This window comes from Phycodurus eques, chromosome 8 (genome assembly GCF_024500275.1).
Source record: "Phycodurus eques isolate BA_2022a chromosome 8, UOR_Pequ_1.1, whole genome shotgun sequence".
In the NCBI taxonomy this organism is placed as follows: domain Eukaryota; kingdom Metazoa; phylum Chordata; class Actinopteri; order Syngnathiformes; family Syngnathidae; genus Phycodurus; species Phycodurus eques.
The window spans coordinates 17,321,862-17,344,351 of record NC_084532.1 but is presented as its reverse complement, the minus strand read 5'-3'; the positions used below and the strand labels follow the sequence as shown (position 1 = coordinate 17,344,351).

Genomic DNA, 22,490 nt, shown 5'->3' with positions numbered 1-22,490 from the left:
GCCTGGTGTCCCAAATGTCTCAAATCTCCCACTAACCTTCAGCTGTTTACTCCCCTCTGGTCGCCTCCCCAGCCATATGTGCCTGTGTGCTCACCAAGCAAGGGACGCTTAGGTTTTCTTGAATTGCAGGTTTAAATTGGAAACAGTGGATCAATAACTCGGTGCAATTTGGTCGTTTACCTGTGCTTCTCCCCTATAGCCGATAGAGGCAGTAGTGTGTGGCATCAGCCCGAGCGAGATCAACAACACAAAAAGTCGCAATAGAAGAAGACGAGGCATCAGCTGATTTGGTATGTCAGTTGTGCAGTTCTGACAAATTTTGGACACATTCATTCTACCAAGTAAAACGTGTTTTATCCTCAGTGTTTAATCTACACTGACAGTTTACATCTACAAAGAAGGCAATAACGCTCGTTCGTCTGCGATGTTTCACTGACAAAGGCTAGCATAAGAAAAGCGACCAACTTTTAAACGCTTACTATGGCCAGCCACCTACGGACAAAGCAACAATAGGTACACGCTACAATCCGAAGAAAACCAGCCAGTCCAATTGTTACTAATATGTTAACTCGCTGTGGAAAGGAATATCAACCAAGGTGGTAGTTATGGTAAGCATTTAACGTGAAAGACAACGCTGTAGCTAAAACCCATTACTGTTACCATACAGCTGTAGTACAGTCTGACCCAAGTGTGTACAGTACTTTCATTTTGGACTGACTTGATAGTGTCTGATCTTGAAATTATATCTGCAGAAATATGTCTGAAAGCTCAAGAAAAAGGAAGCACAAGAGGTCCTCCAAAGAAGAGGAAGTAAGACAGAATTAACACTTTATTATATGTATAAGTTGTATCCTCTTGTTAGAATGCATTTTACAGTAATAACTTGACTGTAACGTGATGAACAGTTGATGGATTAAATAATGAACAACTAAGGCATGCACAAGCAAACTAGGTATAGATTTTGACAGCAAGATCGTGGTTTTGGCAAAAGAAATTTCCACCTTGTGTTGTTGAGATGTGATACTATGCTTTTCTCTTATTTCAGACATCCAAAGATCAACAAAAGGGTGAGCGATCCAAGAGGAGGCCCAATGAAAACCAACACTCTAGGTTAGATACAAGTATTGTAGTGTATTGCACTTTTAATGACAAATGAGTAGCAATATTGATATGAACGAAACTAGTTGATTCATTTTTATTTATTTTTTTCAAATAATGACTAACCTTCTCATTAAATTTCTTCTTCCACTTAAAAAAAAACAGAGAGCATGCTTCTCCTCCTGTCGAAAAGGAGAAGCGCCAAATCAAAAAGGCTGTATACAAACTCCGTAGGCCTACTGGAGAAGAAACAGACAGGAGACAGGTCTCTCAGACAAATGTGGCCTATTCAAAGACAAAAAGAACCTCTGCTTCGACCCACAATGATTACCCTCATAAAGTGGAGCCTAATATTGCAAGGAAAGATAAGGTTGACAGTGGGAGTAAAATAAAGGAAAGGAGACCGTCAAGATCCCAGGACATTAGGAATTCAGACACAGCTCATCGTAGAGAAGAAAGAGGTTCTAAATGTAGTTCAGATAAAAAGTCTTGTCACATGAGCGCACTTAGATTAAAGAAGAAGCGAACAAGTCCCGGTAGTATTTCAGAAGAGCAAAGGAAACGATGCCGGGATTTGCTGGAGAGTAAATGCAAAGATATAGAAATACAGAAGACTCGAAACGAGAGCAAAACAATAGAGACCAAAGAAAAAAGCCAGACCTCTCCTCACTCCAAGGACTCTATAAGGGACAAGCAAACAGAGTTAGTCAAAGAGACAAGTCAGGAGTTGTTGGTAAAAGAAAAAGAAAGCTTAGATACAAAAACATCCACAGATTTCACCAGACAACAGTTTTCTATTTCAACCGAGCCCAAAGTCTCCTTTAAAATTGCTAAGTCGTCATATGCTCGGCCCAAAATAGCCTCTCCTCCGCGACCTGTACATTCCAACTTCAAGATACCAAAGAGGGTTAAGCCAAGGCTCGCGGAGACAAACACAGGTGAGAGGAGTGACGTTACTTCTACAAGCGGGACAGGCACATGTTCGACTGAGCACACTGTCTCTGAGGCCGCAACAAGCAGCTTTAAACAGCCTCATAGCTGTGTGGACGTTTCTCGGAGTTTTTTAAAATCATTTGAAAAAAATGATGAGACTCCATCTTTGTCAAGTATCCCCCCCACTACAAGTGATGCCATCGCAGCGCCGACAAGTGACCAGGTGAGATATGACATGAAAATTGTGTATTAAATAGCATTGAAAGTTGACTGTTTTTGCTGCCAAAATATGCTTGACTCGAGATGCAAGTGGCAGAAGAGCTTCACCTTGCCCGGTCTGAGAGGAGACTAGAGGTGGATGTAATGCAGAGCTATGGAGAGCTCACCTGTATGGACATAGACACCCCAGAAGAGAGCGCTACATATTCTCTATGTAAGTTCAATCATTTTGTGCGGAATGCCGACACGGATTAAAGGTCATGCCTTGGCACTGTCGAATGAAATGTGAGGTTTACACTCACAGATCTTTCCAATGGTTATCCATAAGCCATCCATGAACAATAAAGGATGTAATGCTCAGTTTTACATGACATGTTGCATTTAAACAGTATTTTGTTATTATGGTTGCAGTTTGCAGCGGTTTAGCACTTACTTGTGTCTTGTGAATGTAGTTATGATGGCGTTTGCTGAAAAAAATTATGACTTTTAATACAATTTAATAGGGATGGGAAACATTTTAATCTGTCATTTCACCTCAGGAACTTTTTACATTTTTCAGGCAAACAGCCTGCTCAGCAAAATGTAATCCTTGTTCTGGACACCAACATTCTTCTCAGTCACTTGGATTATGTGAAAAAGATGCAATATCATGGCCTTGGAGGTGATTTTCATACTTAAAAAATATATTTACAGGGAAAAAGTACATTATGTCACATGTATTTGGTTATAAAAAGACCCTGTGACTGAGGTTGGAAACGTAATCAAAACAATTTTGATCGTATTGAGTTAACTTCTGAGTTAACTTGCATAATATGTTGCTATCTCACACACTTTATCCATGTTTTATGCATTTGTAGCTTTGGGTTTGCCAATTGTCCTGATCCCTTGGGTGGTCCTCCAGGAGCTGGATTCTCTAAAAAAGGGGAAAGGCCTCACAGATTCTGTGGCTCATCTGGCCTGTCCCGCCATTTCCTACATTTACAACTCTCTGAAAAAGCGAGAACGACAACTTTGGGGGCAGTCAATGCAGCAGGCCGCTGAAAGTAACAGTGAGTGTGCAGTTAAATCCCTCGCATTTCTTATTTCATATGCAATTGTGCTGGTGTGTGTCAATTACATATTTAGTATGTATGAGTTCACATTCCAATATTGAAGGGCAGCTTGGTGGGTATGTGGTTAGCATGTCTTTCTCACAATTGTGAAGTTTGGGGTTTGAATCTAGGCTCCGACCTTCCACGTGGAATTTGGATTTTCTCCTCGTGCTTGAGTAGGTTTTCTGCGGGTAATGTTTGGCTACCTTTTCACTTTCGCAAAACATGTGTTTTAGATTAATTGAAGACTGTAAATTAAGTGTGAGTGTGAATGTTTCTTTGTCTATATGTGCCCTGTGGTTGGCTGGTGACCAGTGCAGGATGTACGCCACCTCTCTCCCGAAATCACCTAGGATAGGCTTCAACTCCCACGCGACTCTAATGAAAATGGATGGATGGAATGTTGAAGTGATTTTCTGCTAATCTAGAATATTATTTCAAGATAGATATTCGTTTTTAAGAAGAGGTCTTTGACATTATAAAATGTGGTTATTACAATGTCATTTATTACATTACTCTACACTCACAATGTATACAATAATCCTGTACTTTGCTTGACTGTATTCCCCTTTATGTCCAGCAGGTGGTAATAGTACTCTTTTGATTTTCTGTAATTGATTAGCATAGCTTTTACCAACAATAATAACTCAAAAACAAAACATTCATGTTGTGCTTCCCTCTCCCACCCTCACCCTCATTTGTCCATTGACCCACTCTTGAGCTGTGTTGCAAATGGCTTTATCATTTGTCTTTTATGTGCTCGATTTGATTTCCTAAGGTGCTAGGTTTCTCGTTCTCTCCCCTTTCATTCTGTGTCTGTGCCTTCAGTTAGTCTGATGGCTGAGAATAATGATGACAAAGTGCTGCAATGCTGCCTACAGTATCAGAGTTTGTACCCAGGCTGTGTTCTCATCCTGTGCACGTGAGTCCCCCCCCGCCCCCCAGATATATCACTTCTGCATTAGCCCATGTCTACTGCAAATAATACACATGCATGTGACTTTGAGTAGCTTCATGTGGATTGTGCCAGTTAGGGTGAATGAAAGGCCAGACAGGATCACTGAGAAAGAATAGAGTGAGAAATAACATGTCTAAGCATGTTTTTGGTTGTGATAGGCTCAGCCTTTGACTTATTGTTTGCCCTTTACTGCTACTGTTTCCCTCTTTTGATACTGACAGTGTAGTTCTAACCAAGGATAATTCAATTGGACTGACAAGTCCAAATTGTCAATGTCAAAACTCTAAGTAAAATATACTATAGTTCAACATTAAAACATGCTTTTTGCTTTCTTGTATAATTGGTGACACGGTCACGCTATGACACTAAATATAAATTTAGTCGGTGCCCTGATAGCTTGATTTAGCACATAACAAGGACCGAGGAATCTGGAAGGCCAAACCCAAAGTTCCGGGACACTGGTCTTGTGAGATTGTTAACGTTTTGCAAAAAAGTAGTCAATCATGATGCCAATTTGAACACTTTTACACTTTAACATTCTCTTACCACTTTATTTTTTCACTGTAGGAATGATAAAAATCTATGCAGTAAGTCTGTCCTTAGTGGGGTTAAGGCTTTGAGCAAGATTGACTTGGAAGCAGAGGTTGAGAGCTCAAGACACAACCTTAACCCCCTACAAAGCACTGTCCTCCAGAGACTTCCCCAAATGGACTCACCAATGTCCTCTCCGAGGCCAGGAAGGAGCTGTACACCAGTGGCACCTCGTACTCAAGAACGTCTGTCTTTATCTCTCCCAGAGGAAGGTGAGACAGCATCCCTCATCAAAAACAAGAAGTTACTTGGAGTTCTCTGTCACGGGACGGTGGCAACAGCACATACCAGTGATGCACATTCCATGTCCACAGCCTGTTCTTGGGCTTGACTGGTTTGATTGCATAACCAATTATCTCTATCTCCATCCATGAAATGCTCTGGCGAAAAATATAGCACAAATAATGGCCACATTTTCTAGTAGAGTGCTAATTCAACGTGCTGTGTTTGAATTTATACAACTAATCATTCATGCTGGAATTAAAATTTTGATTTCATCCAACAATTCTTCTAAATCTGTAGGAATACTTTGGGGAAGGTCCCTTGTCAGTTCCAGGATAAAGTAAGGGCCATCATGGCAAATTCGAATTAGTTTGGTGTGTAAAAACATAAAACCTTAACACCCATCAAACACATTTGGGATAAACTCAAACAGAGCTCTCGTACAACATATATGACCTCATAAATGTTCTTCTGGATAAATAAACAATAATTCCCAGAGACACACTTCAAAGTGTTCCCAGAGGAGTGGTGGCTGTTTTTGTTTGCTTATAGGTAGGTTTTACTGTATAGTGAAAAACAGAAGGACAACTTAATGTATTCCTATATTCTAAGGTTCTTAATGGCCAATTTAGTGTAAGTTCAGTCATTTCTGTCATGTTAGCATGTAAGTACATGCATGTAGAGATTAGCTTCTGTTCTCGCGACTGTTTGCAAGTCTTGTGCTTTCACGCATGTTGACATGTGCATCCAATTCCAGATCACAGAAGTCCCACAGTGGAAGAGGAGAAAATAAATAGATGTGTCTTCTGAGCTTGAAGACTGCCTGCAGGAGGTACTGTCCAATGTGCTTGAGATGGAGATGAAAGCTTCTTATGATGACTTGTGGCAAGAGGTATGATTGATTTATATATATGAAACGTATAGAGCGTTTTACTTTCCAGGGGAACACGTTGGGTTACATGAGACATTTGAATGAGTGGTTAAGTGTCTTCTCAACGTTAAATTACAGATGTGGTTTTGTTTCACACAAATGTGCAAGAATGTGTTCGAACGGGATTTTGTGAACATTTTGTCTTTCAATAGATCGTCTACTTAAAGCCACCCTGGAATCTTCTTGACATTCTCCATTGTTTGAAAAAGCACTGGAGAGCAGTATTTGGCTTCATTGTCCCACGATCTTTGCTGCAAACAGTTTTAAATCTTATTGACTTCTTTAAACGAGGTAAGTACACAGTAAGTGGATAGGGTGGAAGAACTATTTTATTCAGGCTCCTACTTGTAAATTTCAAGGATTCGACGAGTTTAATTGTCATACCAACCCACATTTACACATAATATGGCACAAAATTACGGTAGATACCCAAGGCCCCAGATTAGACCAATGAGTCGTATGACTTGTGAAATATAAATAGAATAGAAAATAAGATGAATAAATAAATAATGTATAGTAAATAGTTTAAGAGATACAGTATTTCCTCTTTTTTATATTGTAGTCCTTTACAGAGATATTCGGGATGAATATTATTATTATTATTTTATTTTTTTTTGCATGCTCTCCCTGTGCTTGGGTATGTTTCATTCGGGTGCTCTGGCTTCCTCCCATTTTCTAACAACATGCATGTTAGGTTTGTTGAAGATTCTACTAGCTGGGCATGTCAGTGTATATCGTTGTTTGTCTTTACAGTATGTGTGATTGACTGGTGACCAGTCCAGATGTACCCACCTTTCGCCCAAAGTAAGCTTGGATAGGTTCAGGCCCATAGTCAGTAGCCCCGTAGCCCTAATGAGGACACGCATAGAAAATGGATAGCTGGATGGATATGGATCTATTATCTAAATAATCAAGCGCTGTTCAGGAAAAACAGTAATATGAGAAGCAGTGGATCATTTGATCAGGTAATGAATCTGGTTAGACATTTTGCTCTTTTGTCATGTCACTCAGAATTGTGGACGTATGGGTGATGCAGTCATTTTTTAATTCATTCATTTTAATTGTGAATACTGTAATATATCCATCCATTTTCTGAGCTGCTTCTCCTCACTAGGGTCGTGGGCGTGCTGGAGCCTATCCCAGCTGTCATCGGGCAGGAGGCGGGGTACACCCTGAATTGGTTTTCCAGCCAATCGCAGGGCACATACAAACAAACACCCATTCCCACTCACAGTCACACCTACGGGCAATTTTAGAGTCTCCAATTAATGCAGGTCTTTGGGATGTGGGAGGAAACCGGAGTGCCCGGAGAAAACCCACGCAGGCACGGGGAGATCATGCAAACTCCACACAGGCGGGGCTGGGGATTGAACCCGGGTCCTCAGAACTGTGAGGCTGACGCTCTAACCAGTCGCCCACCGTGCCGCCTACTGTAATATAATTTGTGAAAATGAATTATTATTCATTTAACTAACAATCGACTATATGTGTTTGGAAAATAATGGCGAACAGTGGACAAAAATAATGCAGTGTTCCTCTTTTTTTTTTTTTTTTTTTTTTTAAAAGCACATCCTAACCTCTGGGATCAGAGGTTGATCAGCTGCGAAAGTTGACAAAATAATCTTTTGGGGTTTTGGAAGAGTATATTTTCAGAGTCCTGAATAAGCTGAGTCGTTTATTATTGATCTTGCAAAATTCTTAAAATTGTCGCAATGACTCTACCTGTTTAAATGCAAACGCTCACGAGTTCCAAATAGCTGACTGGGTTCTGACAGAACAAAAGATAAGACTGAGTCATCCCCTGCTGAAAAGCCTCAATCCGCTGAGGAATGACGTTTGCAGCACTGCACTGCACCAGAACTCCCCGGAACAACAGACAGAATTAGGTCACCTTCTAAAACAGGACAAGCTAATATGTGTCAGTACTATACTGCTGAGTCACCTTTTGCACTGCCTCTTCATCTAGCTCTCAATCCCTTTACTGTATCTAATTAAATTACCCTTAGTCACGAGGCGTGGACAGAGAGCATCAGCCACTAATTCTCTGTGGCTGTGCATCTGGGTGTAGTTGTGTACCTCACCACAAGCCACAATAGTTTTTCATTCCCCACCAAGAATGTTAATATGTTGTTTGGCGTGTCCTTGATCCACAAGCACTATTGTGGACTTAAATGCAGCCTGGCTGTGTGCCACTAAGGTCTAAAAGAGAGAGGTATGATGGAGAAGGTATAGAAAAGCAACTGCTTTAATGGCAAAATGCAGCATATAATTCTCTGTCTTACCTGTGAAGGCTGAATGGTGTAAGAGGATGACAAAGGAACATTATAGGGCTCTTGTTTGATTCAAATAGGGTGAAGTTGCGCTCATATTAAGCACAGCATTTAGAAGCAGTCATTTGAGAGACACTGTCAGAGGGGTATTAATTTAACAAATAATCCTTTTGACTGCTGTAGAATGTCTCATGTAGCTACATAATGTAATGTTGGGAACATGTCAGTATATTTTGAATTGTATTTCGGTAGGTCTCACTACTATAGTCACAGTTTTGAAAGTATGACACATTTGTGCTGACAGTGTAAGGGGTATGTCGGAAAGTTCCAGGACCCGTGTCACAAAAGATGTATTTCAAAACCCAAACTGCAATTTTTAATGATGATCAACCAGCACGTCTACAAAGAGATCATGTGGCGTTTGCTTCATTCATTGCGTGAGAAGAGGTGAGAGTTGTGGCAGGACAACCCATGGCTGCTTCACCATGCATGACAAGGCGCCTGCAGCCCTCAATAAGCTGAGCCTCCGACAATTCCTGGTCGAGAAGAACATTGCCATGCAGGAGCAACTTCCCTACTCTCCCAACCAGTTGTGTATTGTTTTCCTCTTTCCAAGCTCAATGGGATCATCAAGGGGACCCACTTTAAAGACGGGGACAAGCTCAAAATGGCTGTGATGATGGCACTGTGGAGGATCCTGGAAGCATTAAGGCATGGCTGAGAAGGCTGGGAAAGTGTTTGAAACTCCAGGGGGATTCCTGGAACCTTTCTGACGCACCTCATAGTTATTAGGCCTTTAAAACTGATTTGCTATGGGAAAATGTACTGCAACAAGCTACATAATGACGTTTACCCAGGAGAGCGCACTAAGTGCACAGTATCTGGTTGCTCATCTTCCACAATTGTAGTAATAAGCAAATCCTCCATTTGTTGTTCCTGCTCCATTATTATTTGACATAACTGCAGGCCAAATTGTGTATTTTATGACACATACACCACGCAGAATGACATGATGGTTGCCTAAATGTGGATGACAACACCTTAAAGGCATTAATGTGTTGCTATGTTCTCCCAGATCAATCAAGGGACCGTAGTTCTACACTGATGACTATCCAAGAAGCAAAGGAGTTTGTTAGGGAATTTGCCAAAAGGTCAATCCACGTTCCTCAGGCACTGACCACAATGGACAACATCGTCCACAAGCTACAACCTCAGGTCTGCTTAATGCACAAAGTGTTGTGGATTGTTCTATCCTCTTTGCTAACCAGTAAACAAGCTCTCCCAATTGAAATTTTCTCACCTAGCCTCAATCAGATGTCTGTGATGTTGTAATGAACGAGGATGATGAAGCCAAACAACTTCCTTCCTCTCATGTCCCTCACCATGAAGTCTGGGCCATGTTTGAGAACATCTGGTGTAAAGTCTGTGAGATAAGGTGAACATAGTAGCAGATGTATAGATTTTAATGCACAGGCTTCACAATTCCGATGAATAGTTATACAAAATAATATAAGAGTAACTATAAATGTAAGTATTTAATATGCATTGTTTTATCTGTTCATTTGTTGGCATTTTTCAATGTACAGTTTATACTTAACAGTTCTGGGAAGAAAACAAAATCTAATCTGTTACATGTATGTCGGGTCTGAGGGTCAAATGTTTAAAATGCCACATATGGCCTGCTCTGTTCGTTAATCCGATCCACCGATTATATATACATATTATCAAGAGACCTTTTAATGTTTTTTTGCATAAACTTTTTTTTTCCTACAATTGATTCAATAAATCTATTTATTCACGTTTTCTATATTCTTTATTGCTTTATCTTAAAAATGGTAGTTGGTTTATTGTACGGTAAATATATTTTAAAAATTAATGCCAATTTAGTCAATTTGATGTGGCTGGCGACCAGTTCAGGGTGTACCCCGCCTCCTGGTCGAAGTCAGCTGAGATAGGCGCCAACAAACCCGCAACCCTAGTGAGGATAAGCGGCTCAGAAAATCCATCCTTCCATTTTCTGAGCCGCTTATCCTCACAAGGGTCGCGGGAGTGCTGGAGCCAATCCTAGCGGTCATCGGGCAGGAGGCGGGGTACACCCTGAACTGGTTGCCAGTCAATCGCAGTGGATGAATAATACCAATTTATAAAAGAAAGTATTTTACATATCGCTGCCATCGGGCAGAATCCTTGCATCTGCGAAACCATCTCTTTTCAGGAAAACAAACAAAAAAAGGCATGTTTTTTTGAACCATTAACATTGCATCGTCAAAGAGAGCAAGCCATTTTTAACACTTCCGATTGGCCAAAAATGTGTAAACATAAAAGACTCGCATGCAGACTGACCAGTAGTATAGATTTAAGGAAAAAAATGAAACTGATCAAATTTGGATATAGGATGTTTTGTACATGTAACATTTGTGTTATTGTATTATACAATTAATTAAATTATGTTTGAATTTAATTAAATTATGAAGAAAATTAAAAATAAGAATGAATTATTAATAAAGTTATTATTTTTATTTTTAAAAAAACAATGTTGCACAGCAGTTGACAGTGTGGATGAGGATATGGATGAATGCAACAAAACCTGACAGTCCTCTTTTGCCACATTTTGTCATGGTTCGAATGGCAAGCTACGGTGTATGGTAGCCTTTTCGTCGCATTGTACTGGCATCCGTTGTGCACCGGGGGCCAAACCGTAGTGTGCCTTGAGCCCATTCACCCCACGTCCCATAAAGGACACAGTAAGCAAACCTGGCAAGACTTGAATACGGAGAAAAAAAAATAGCCAAAATCCAATGCCTTGTCTCGATCAAACAGTGCTGCAGTGGCCACTGGGAACAAAGTGTAATCGCTGTTTTAAAACCGCAATGAATGATTGGATGAAATTTGTCCGATACTGCATGTCTCCTTTTCTGTCGTTATTCCAGCTTGGAAGTGTTCAAAGCTCTGGCCTTTGATCCTCACACCAGACTGAGTGCCTTGCCTGTAGGAGGTCCTGCTCCACCACGGGATGCCGTGGTCTGTCTGAGCCAAATGTCCTCCATGGTCTCACAGCTGCTCCAAGCCTTCATCAGGTATTTCCGCCTACTTGCCTCGCTGTCCCAGTCCACATTCTGCCTCTCTATACATTATATTCAGTGTATATGAAAATATACACACCCGTTCAAATGCCAGCTTTTTGTGATGGAAAAAAATTAGACCAGGATAAATTATTTCAAAATGTTTTCCACCATTAATGTGAACTACAGCCTGTACAATTTCATTAAAAAATGAATCATTTCAACAATAAACAACTGCGATAATGTGGTTGCAGAAGTGTGCACATACTCTAAAAACTGGGGGTGTGGTTGTTCCGAATTAACCAATGACATTCAAACTCATGTTAAATGGGAGTTAGCACACAATTGACACCATTTAAAGTGTCTCCGAGTAACCCAAAATAAAGTTCAGATGTTCTAGTAGGCTTGTCAATATTTTTTTTTTTTTTTTGCTTTTTACCAGAAGCCTAAAGGTTTTGTGCTAACACAAAGTGGTATTTGTCACGGTTTGTAATTCCCTCCACCTTGACTAAGGCCCCAGTTCCAGCTGAAGAAAAACAGCCGCTTATGACCAAAAGTGTAACCTTAGTTTCATCAGACCATCACACATTTCCATATATACATTTGGGGGATTTTAGGTGTGTTCAATGGTATATTTAATGCCCTGGAAACTATTTTTGTACCGTTTTCCGGACTGTTACGGGCCACCATGAGCCAAGTTGTGGTGGCCCGGTCGGAACTTGGACTGGCCCTCTATACTCATGATATAATATGTTAAGTGATTGTTTTAGTGATTGTTTCGTATTTCATTATTTCTGTCATGAAAATAAATGGCATTTGAAAAGCAGTGTGTATATTTTTCTATTCACTGCAAGTCGTTGTGAGACTTTCTCAAACCTCAGTCTTGGAAAAAACTAAAGACAAATATTTGCATGGAAGAGACAAAAGCCATTCTCATATCTTCACAGGTGTTATTTTCTTCAGCTGTGGGCCTGTCCTCATTTGTTTTTGCTTGTTTCTGTCTTATACACTCTTCCACAGCATACAGACCTTTCATTTTGAATACATTATAATCAGCTCGACCTTCGAGCTCAGCTTATCACCTTTCCCATGATCCAGCAATACTCTTCAACATTGTTGAGCTACTTGTTCAGCTTTACTGCGGTTATCTGCATCTCTTCTATCAGGCCTTGACAACATGGGCTTGTGACTTTGTTTAGAGCCTGTTTTTAAACTGTCTGCTTCACAGAATCCAAATGCACCATCAAAGTTATCAGAACGTCATAAACCACTTAAAAAAAACACTTAATACAAAGGTAAAGATCATAATAATACTAGCGGTATACATACAAACGATCAGAGTTCATCGACACACTGGAAGATTGAATACATCCTGAATAAATAGTATGAGGAGAGCATTTGTTTGCAGTCAATCTCAGCCCGTTGAACTGTCATTTCCTGTTGGCATTCTGCAGATTTGAACATTAGCAGACTTTTTATGATTTGTTCTTCATACACCACCTCAATGGATTTGAGTAAAAAAATTCAAACGACTTTTTTTTTCTTCCCAGAGATATGTCATTTTGTGGAGATGCCGTAAATAATGAGACGAGAACTTGTCATGTCCGTTTACTCTCCACATAGACTGAGTGTTTTCACATCAAAGATACACGAGACTGGGCCCCCTGGTGAATAATGTCTTCCTCGTGTGTGTCACCACAATTTACCTTTCAGGAATTAGCCATTTTATGCAGAGTGCCCCCTATTTCAGGGGCTTAAAAGTGTTTGGGCATTTCACTCATAAACCCAGTGTGGAACCTTTCCTTGGTAATTCAAGACATCTAGAAATGCCTCCCCCCAAAAAAAGCAATAATAATAATGGAATCAGAATATTTGGATAGAAGAAACCAGTGTCCAAGAGAAGAGTTTGGTAAAGGAAAGTAATAGCTCAGTTCCAAAGTGGAGGTACTGTATCTGTGGTGGAGGCAGTGTTAGGATACTTTTTTAAAAATGCTAATACTTCAAATTCAACTAATGACTATTTTCAGCACTTTAAAGCCTATAAAATGTCCTCAAACTCTTCTGTGTAAGAATTTTTAACAGTGCATTAGAAATGTTTATTTTTCAAAAAAATACACTTATCATTGATAGGTTTGTTAAAAAAAAACAAAAAAAAAAACTTGCCAAATATGCTCTAACAATTGATAACTGGAAAAGTATGTACAGTTTATACTTTACAGTTGACTATTTAGGAAAATCTGAGAAAAATATAATTTGCATAATAATTTGGAACACAGTTTGTGTCTTCCATATATGACTTTCATATTTTTATTTCATTTTATTCTTTTTAGTGTTCTGTCCTCTTCTCCTGGTTTGCAAGAAGTGCAGGTGCTTCTCAGCACGATCAAATCCAATAAGGTCAGTGCTTATTTGTGCTATCTTCTATTCAGACATTAGTTGTCTTAATTTAGTCAAGCTTAAGTTTTCAATTGAGTGTTAATACTTATGCACTGTGCTTCAGATGGTTGATGTTAATTCCAGACTGGCGGATACGGACCTACTCAGTTGTTTCTCACAGGAAGACTATAGGTAGGACACAAGCACCTAAAGTCCTCAACATAATTGAAAAAAAAAAAAAGTAAGCTTTTAATTTCTCAGTGAAACAATAAAAATTTTCATAATGTAAAGCGTTCAGGGTGTACCCTGCCTCTCGCCCAGAGTCAGCTGGCATAGGCTCCAGCACGCCCGCGACCCTAGTGAGGATAAGCGGTATGGAAAAATAAATGAATGTTTTCTTGAATGTGTTGGGTGAGTGAGTTGTTTATAGGATGGAAGTGCCAGTGCCACCTTTCACATAATCCCAGAATTATATATTGACCCTTTTTTGTATTTCTGCCTACATTCTTCAACCTTCTTTTAATGAAGGGGACCAACTGTGCCACTAAAATAAGAATCTTTAGAAAATGTAAGCGCCAACAATCATGCAGGTCTTACCACTTGTACACCAAAAGTACATTTTAACACATTAAATTTGCCTTCGCCTTAATTAGAAGCGTCAATCACTTCTGCTTTTATCAGAAGCCCACTGTCATGTTTCTGTTGCTCCAAGTCCTGACAGGTTCAGTATGTGTGCCGTTTGTGTTCGACCTGTTGCTCATCTTAAAAATCACTTATGGATACTTACTGACAGTTCTGACTCTTAAAACGGTTTAACTATCAGAGCTTTTGTCATCATAAATCCACATGTTCAGAAAGCATTTGATGCATAGATTAAATAGGGTCCTAAAATTTATTAACTGTATAGTCGCAAAAACTTCTTCGACCTTTGCTCTCTCTTTTTTGTAGCACATATTTAGAAAGTGCGAGATCTCCTCGGATATCCTCGTCTGACAAACATTATCCTCCTTAATCTAAATATTGTAGTTTTTTGTTTGTATTTAGTTTTCTTCTGCTTATCATCTTAAATAACCTTCCGTTCACCTACAGTGCAGTGAAAAACTATTGGCCCTTTCTTATATTCTTGCAGTTTCCCCACTAAAGTTTAAGATCATCCAACAAATGTAAATATCAGACAAATATAACCCAAGTGAACCTAAAATGCTGTTTTTAATTTTCATTTACTAAGGGGGGAAAAAAACAATTCAGTTACATGGCCATGTCAAAAAGTATTTACCCCTTTTGTTAAATCATGAATTAATTATGGCTAATCAATATTTTTTATTAATTTTCACTGATCACACCCAAGCCTGATTACTTCCAGACCTGTTCAATCAAGAAAACACTTTAACAGAATCTGTCCTGTCAGACAAAAGATCTAAAAAAGCTGCAACAAAATGATATAACCCAAAGAAATTCCAGAACATTCAAGAAACAAAGTAATTGACATCAGTTTGGAAAGAGCTAGAAAAGCCATTTCTAAAGCTTTAGGGTTCCAGTGAACCATAGGGACAGGTATTATCTTCACATGGACAAAACATGGAACAGTGGTGGACCGTCCCAGGAGTGGCCGGCCGACCAAAGATTACACCAAGAGAATAGCAATGACTCATCCAGGAGGCAACAAAAGACTACAGGACAACTAAAGAACTGCAGGTCACCATTGCCTCAGTTAAGGTCAGTGTTCGTGACACAGCAATAAGGAAGAGACTGGGCAAAAATGGCATCCATGGCACAGTTCCAAGGCGCAAACCACTGCTGACCAAAAAGAACGTAAAGGCGCGTCTTACTTTTGCAAAAAAAAAAAAAAAAACATCTGAATGATTCCTAAGACTTTTGGGAGAATATTATATGGACTGACAAGATGAAAGTTGAGCTTTTTGGAAGGTGTGTGTCTCGTTACATCTGGCGTAAATGTGGCACAGCACAACCAACAGTCAAACATGGTGGTGGTAGTCTAATGGTCTTGGGCTGCTTTGCTCCTTAAGGACCTGGTTAACTTGCTGTGATCGATAGAACCATAAATTCTGCTCTTTAACAGAAAATCCTGAAGGAGAATGTTCAGCCCTCAGTTTGAGACTTCAAGCTGAAGGTCACTTGGGCTCTGCAGCAGGATAACAATCCAAAACACAACTCCGGTTTCCTCCCACATTCCAAAAACATGTATGGTAGGTTAATTGACGACTAAGAAATTGCCCGTAGGTCTGAATGTGAGTGTAAAGGGTTGTTTGTTTATATGTGCCCTGCGATTGGCTGGCGACCAGAAGATAGCTGGGATAGGCTCGAGCACGCCCGCGGTACAGAAAATGGATGGATGGACAGTGCCCAACGGCCCGTCCTCTACACAAAAACAAATCATCTGTCCTGCTCATCATCACATGGTTGAGCAGCTGAATTGCAGCTTTTTGTGTGACTGCAGGTTGAACCTAGCAGCTGCCATGGAAGCAAGCCAGAGTTCTATTTGTTTCCCCACCTTTCCTGTCCTCCCTTCGTGTCCTCCCTTAAAGTCTGGTTCTGATTATTTCATAAGAGCACAAGATTTAAACTTTTCACTTTCATTCATGCTATCTCCATTGTTAATATTTTATTTTAAAATCACACATACCAATATTTTTACACAATTAATTAAGTGTGCACTGAGGTTTTTAAGCAGTCAAATGTCTGTAGAGCCAAAATGTATCTAAAGGTTCATTCAGTTTTACACATTTACCCAACACGTCATTGCTTCTGTCAGCTCAAATTCACACAGTAGTTAACGCATTTCTGATTGAAGCTTTTACTTTGTGAGCACATCAACACAGATGTTAAATATTTGACTTCTGCTGTGATGCCATCAGTAGAGTGAGAATCCTCGCAGCTGTATTCACTTTGCTCACCTTATTTGACTGCATAATATGTGACATTATAATTACCATTTCAGGACTCTTATTTTAATAATAAGCTGGCGCAAATGATACAGTAAATACAAATATAAAAACAATCAGAAAAGAAAAGAAAATTATATTCAAATATTCAAAGGGTCTCTCACACTGATGCAGCACAACAACAACAATAACCCTGCTATTAAATGAATTCCACGTTATCATTGTAAAAGCACAATTCTTTTTGATCGAGCACTTTGCGTGTATCCGATTCAATTGTCAATGGGTACCTAATGAAATGTAAAGTCTGCATTAGATGTGTGCTGAGCAAGCCTCATATCACTGCTACCTGTTCATGTGCAGTGCAGTGTTAGCATCATTATTTTACTTTCGTAACATTCCCTACACAGTCTTAGGTATTAGTCCAACAACCTTAAAGAGCTGTTTGAGTATGAACATTATAAGAACAGTTTTTGGTAAAATGTATGCTGTATGAAGAAAATCACAGTGCCTTTTGTAAATTGGCTTTGTTAGAACCAGGACAAATGGAGAAAGCTGGACGTCATTAGTTTTTCATCTCAAAACAAATGATGGTAAACTAAATATTTTGTGACAACATTTTCAACGCAAAACCCTCCAGTGAACTCCAAACCCTTTGTGTGTGTGTGTGTGTGTGTGTGTCTGTATCTCTATCTGTGTGTTTGTCCCCGTGTGTTTGAATGACTGTGACACTTACTTGTGTTGAGAATGATGTAACATTTATTTCATGATCCCTCTCGCATTTGGAGAACCGGATTCTAAAAATTGGGCCAGTTCCCTAAACCAACTGTAGCGAATAATTAACCTCACATGATGAAACAATCGAGTCATGTTGAGTTGACAAGTGGAAGAAGGCTAAATAAATTCACGATGAAAACGGTGTGAACAGCCAACACGTGGTGTGTCCTCCTCCTCTCCCTGAACACACCATCGTGTTCCCTCATTGCATCTGCTGGTTGGCAGCCTTTGCCAAGGATGTCCTGCAGTCAGTGTGATCTTTTATTCCAGCTCTTTTGTCTTATGGCAGAAGGGCGCTAATGTCTACCGTCACATAGAATTCTTTCACGAATGACTTCCCATTCAGTGTTACCGTACAGGGGTTTTCCCCCTTTCAACCCAAACACAATTAGAGCACTAGCAGCGGACGTGGGTGATTTCATCAACTTTTGTGAACAGGAAAACAGCTCTGTCTAGCGGAGCTGTTTGTTTTATTCCATGTATTCCTTTGTAGAGTATGCTTATGTTTAACTCAAACAGTAGTTATGTTGAAATTTAAATATATAATTTTTTGTTTTTGTTGGTTTTATTGACATTATTTGTCAGGATTTTCTAATTATTTCATTTATTTTATTCAGTTGTAGTATATTCTGATTTTAAGGTTAAACTTTATGTAACCCATTGGTTAATAATAAATGGGTCATTTTTGCTCATACCTACTGTTGCTGACCATCGTTTTCTGTTTGAGTAATATCACGTGATTGAATCCGGCCAATACGCAAGGCTGTAATATCGGTATGGTATAAGAACTGAAAACGTTGTATCGGGACATCGGGAAATAGACAGCTTTTCCTATACATTTATCATTCTTTTGTATGCTGCTCTATATCATAGACTATAATAGCAGGGTTGTCGAAGGGGGCGAACTACTAAAATCAGATCACACTTAACATAATAATACAGAATATAGTTTTCCTTTGTTTAAAAGCAAAACAAGCATATTAATAAAATCTTTAGCATTAATGAAATTTTTTTTTTTTCATCATTTTACAAAACAACCTCAGATTTCTTCATCAATTACCATTCTATTTTCTACATGAGCATAATAATTCTCAAAATCATCCTTAGTCCCCACCACCACAATGTCTTATGTATTTTTTCACTTTCAATTTCAACCTGGAGGCCAAATTGTACTCCCGAGTAGCATGTTTGGCATCCCTGATATAGAGCAATTTAATATTCTCACCTGGGCAACTCCAGAGTGGAAGAGAGTCCAACCCCTCTCAAGAGGACCGGTACCAGAGCCCAAGCTGTGTGTGGATGCGAGTCCGACTACATCTAGTCGGAACTTCTCGACCTCACACACCAGCTCGGGCTCCTTCCCTGCCAGAGAGGTGACATTCCACGTCCCTGTAGCCGGGGATCGGATCGCCAAGGTCCCTGCCTTTGGCCACCGCCCAGCTCGCATTGCACCCGACCCCTGTGGCCCCTCCCACAGGTGGTGAGCCCATGGGAAGGGGGACCCACGTTATCCTGTCGGGCTCTGCCCCAGACAACTTAGCTCCTAGGATCATTGGGACACACAAACCCCTCCACCGCGATAAGGTGACGGCTTCCAGGAGGGGACTGTATTGATGAATAAATAAAAATGGGTTCTGGGAAAAAGGGCACTTATCTCACCCAGGGCAAAAAAGCTTATGTTGGAGCACCGCTATGGGTCTTCATAAACCAGGAACCCCTATACCTTAGTTGTCAAACTCAAGGACAGGGGCCCACAATTGGCCCACCACTTCATTTTATGTGGCCAAGCCCGTGAAAGTAAATCATTTGTGTCAACTTCCATGACTCTTGCTAAAATATGTACCAAATTTCAATTCATCCATGCATCCATCCATTTTCCGTACCGCTTATCCTCACTAGGGTCACGGACGTGCTGGAGCCTATCACAGCTACATTCGCGTGAAAGGCGAGGTACACCCTGAACTGGTCGCCAGCCAATCGCAGGCCACATAAACAAACAACCATTCGCACTCGCATTCACACCTATGGCCAATTTGTTAGTTTGTTACTGGTTTTATCTTCATTTAGTGAAAAGCATACGCTATTGAGTTGAAGTCATGGAAGTGTCAATATATTGGTCTTGAAAAAGTCAAAAATTTGTTTTATAGTATATTTATGGTTGCTATTCCTCCACACTGCGACACGTGAAAACGCATGGCTTAGCGTCATCTGAGGAAATTGGTGGCAATGTAAAATCCCACTTGACCTAACCTATGAACGTCTATATAAAGCGGCTGAAATACGTATTTAACATGTCACCATTTTTCTCATATATATTTCCAATGGTGCTATTGGCATGAAAATGTCACCAGATGTTGGGAACAACCCAAGAAATCCATGCATACAAAGAAAGTAGAACAAACTGTTTTCCTTGTGGCAACAGTACCTGCTAATTCCAGGTCTTTTTGAAGCTCTCCACAGGTGGTCCTTGGCTCTTGGACAGCTGTTCTGATTATTCTTCACACTCTTATGTCAAAAATCTTCAGAGGAACACCTAATCAAGGCAAATTTATGGTGGTATGATTGGCTTTCCACTTACGTATTGTGGCCCCAACCGTGTTCCCTGGAATGTTCAGAAGCTTAAATATGCGCCTGTCATCAATGCCATCGTTATGTTTTGCAACAATTACTTTGCGATGGTCTTGTGACAGCCCTTTGCTCTTACCAATCATTAGATGTGTCTTGACTCACACCTTGGCAATGAGACCTTTTTGTAGGCCATCAATTAGGACTGAACCAGCTGATATTCGTTTGCACTCACAAGAGGCTGGATTGCTGTTTGATTATTGATAGAGTTTACGTGATTTACATGGCTTTTTGCACCTCCCTTTCTTCATGTGTTCAGTACTTTTTCCCTGTGTCATTTCACATTTCACAACTCTAAATTGGCCATAGGTGTGAATGTCAGTGCAAATGGTTGTTTGTTTATACGTGCTCTGCGATTGGCTGGTGACCAGTTCAGGGTGTACCCCGTCTCTCGCATGAAGATAGCTGGGATAGGCTCCAGCACGCCCGTGACCTGTGTGATGATGACCGGTATGGAAGATGAATGAATGAATGAATCTAAAAGAGGAAACCAATAGGTCGTTCATTATTAAGTGAAATGTCTCATTTTCTCTTGTGTATTCACGATTGCTCTTTAACCAAAAACAAATGTGTATCTTAGCCGATTACGTGATTATTCTATAGAATTGTCCGTAGGACACTCGATTACTAATTGCAGCACTTCTGGAGCCACATTCTCATTTGCACAGGTCTGTTTAATATAATTTCAGAAATAAAGTGAAAAAAAGTAAGTCATAGGATGTTGTGTAATTTTTTTCATTGAATACCTGAAAGCGTACTATCAATCTGTTTTAAAGGAGAAAAACTAAGCGCACCCCCCTTGACAATCGGCTTTGCAGGTGTAAAAACTTTGATCAGCCCACTAGTGTTCTTATAAAGGTTCAATACACTTAATTAAATTTGTTTTGAGAAATGAATATGGATTTTAAATATATTTAATATTATATATATAAAATATATAAGTATATTCATCCATCCATTTTCTGAACTGCTCATCCTCATTAGGGTCACGGGTGTGCTGGCACCTATCTCAGCTGACTCCCGGTACACCCTGAACAACCATTTGTACTCACATTCAAACGTACGGACAATTTAGAGTTTTAAATTAACTTACCATGCATGTTTTTGGAATGTTGGAGGAAACCAGACTAAGTATATAGTATGTTATAATTACTTAAAACTCAAAGTGTAGGACTTGCGACTTGACTCGGGACTTGCTTGTCTTGACTTGGGACTTGACTCGGGACGACTTGCCTGTCTCAACTTGGGACTTGACTCGGGACTTGCTTGTCTTGACTTAGGACTTGACTCGGACTTGAGTGTAAAGACTTGAGACTTGCAAAGCAATGACTTGGTCCACCTCTGGGTATAAGTGTTCTTTTGATTCTGTTGATATTGTGAAATCTATTATCTATTTGAGTTCTTATTGCCAGTTACTATGAAAATGAGTTAAGGAAAATACACGGTATGTAGGCCCATTTAGCTCATAGAAATTGCATTCCCAAGTGGATGTCTCTCTTTCTTCTGTTTTTAATTATTTTGTGTCCTTAGAGAGAAGCTAGGACTTGGTGTCAAACAGCTGACAGAGCTAAAGGAGGCACTGGACCACTGTGTTCAGACCACGGATCAACATGTCACTCTAAACCTGTAGTGGTCCCCAGAGCAGTGAGACCAGGTTTGGGTCACAGCTCAGGTTTGACTGACATCACTAGTGCTCATATCACAGTCTATCTCTGAAAGTTAACACCATGCTAAATCCTGTCAGTGCTTCGTGTGTTTACATTGGGCTGAAAAAGTGATACAAAAGTGAGTTCGTTTCATAGCCATCATTGTTTTGTCCAGCAGATATTGAGTACAGAACACTCCAGCTTATAGCAACTAATCTGCAACAGGTTTGGTTGTCCATGCTCCCCATCCACGACTTAAAGGCCTGTTTTATTGTTCATATTAGTTGTTTCATAAAATGCAATTATAGTCTTATTTGTTTCTTCAATTGTGGTCCAAAATGTAGTTTGGTTTATTTATTATTTTGTATTTTCCTGGACCGTACGGATTTTTTAACATATCCAAAAGATTTTGTTTATAAATAATTCTCAAACTACATATTTCTTTGTAAAAGGTAAACCTTTTGATAATGCTGCTGTTGCACATCAACTGTTGCTTAACGCAACAGTATTTAGCTGTATGATAAAAAAAATAAAATGGTTTGTCAAGTGTTTTTATTTTTATTCCCTACCCCAGCATATTCTGAATGTACAGTGTGTTGTTCATATATGGAAGGGATGATAGTCTCTAGCAATGTATTACACTTGTCATTGGCCACTTGGTGAGGGCTGTGCCATGTTAGATTGCTATATAAAATGACTAAATGCTGTCAACCGTAGTCTTAGCTTTCATGAAATCTTTCATCTGTCACTCACTTTGTAGAGCACACATGATCCATGCTAAGGGTGCATGT

General features: G+C 39.8%; 1 protein-coding gene across 1 annotated transcript; it reads left to right on the top strand.

Annotated features, from left to right (window-relative positions):
* The first annotated feature begins 271 nt into the window (after positions 1 to 271).
* swt1 (SWT1 RNA endoribonuclease homolog) lies at positions 272 to 22,244 on the top strand. The gene is given in 18 exon segments (XM_061683521.1): positions 272 to 608; positions 753 to 810; positions 1,046 to 1,110; positions 1,264 to 2,254; positions 2,335 to 2,464; positions 2,810 to 2,911; positions 3,108 to 3,299; positions 4,170 to 4,263; positions 4,867 to 5,102; positions 5,870 to 5,916; positions 5,918 to 6,004; positions 6,196 to 6,334; positions 9,389 to 9,528; positions 9,618 to 9,748; positions 11,244 to 11,390; positions 13,706 to 13,772; positions 13,876 to 13,943; positions 21,584 to 22,244. Coding segments are annotated over 17 exon segments (2,790 nt in total). The 5' UTR covers positions 272 to 608; positions 753 to 756; the 3' UTR covers positions 21,684 to 22,244.
* The last annotated feature ends 246 nt before the right edge of the window (positions 22,245 to 22,490 follow it).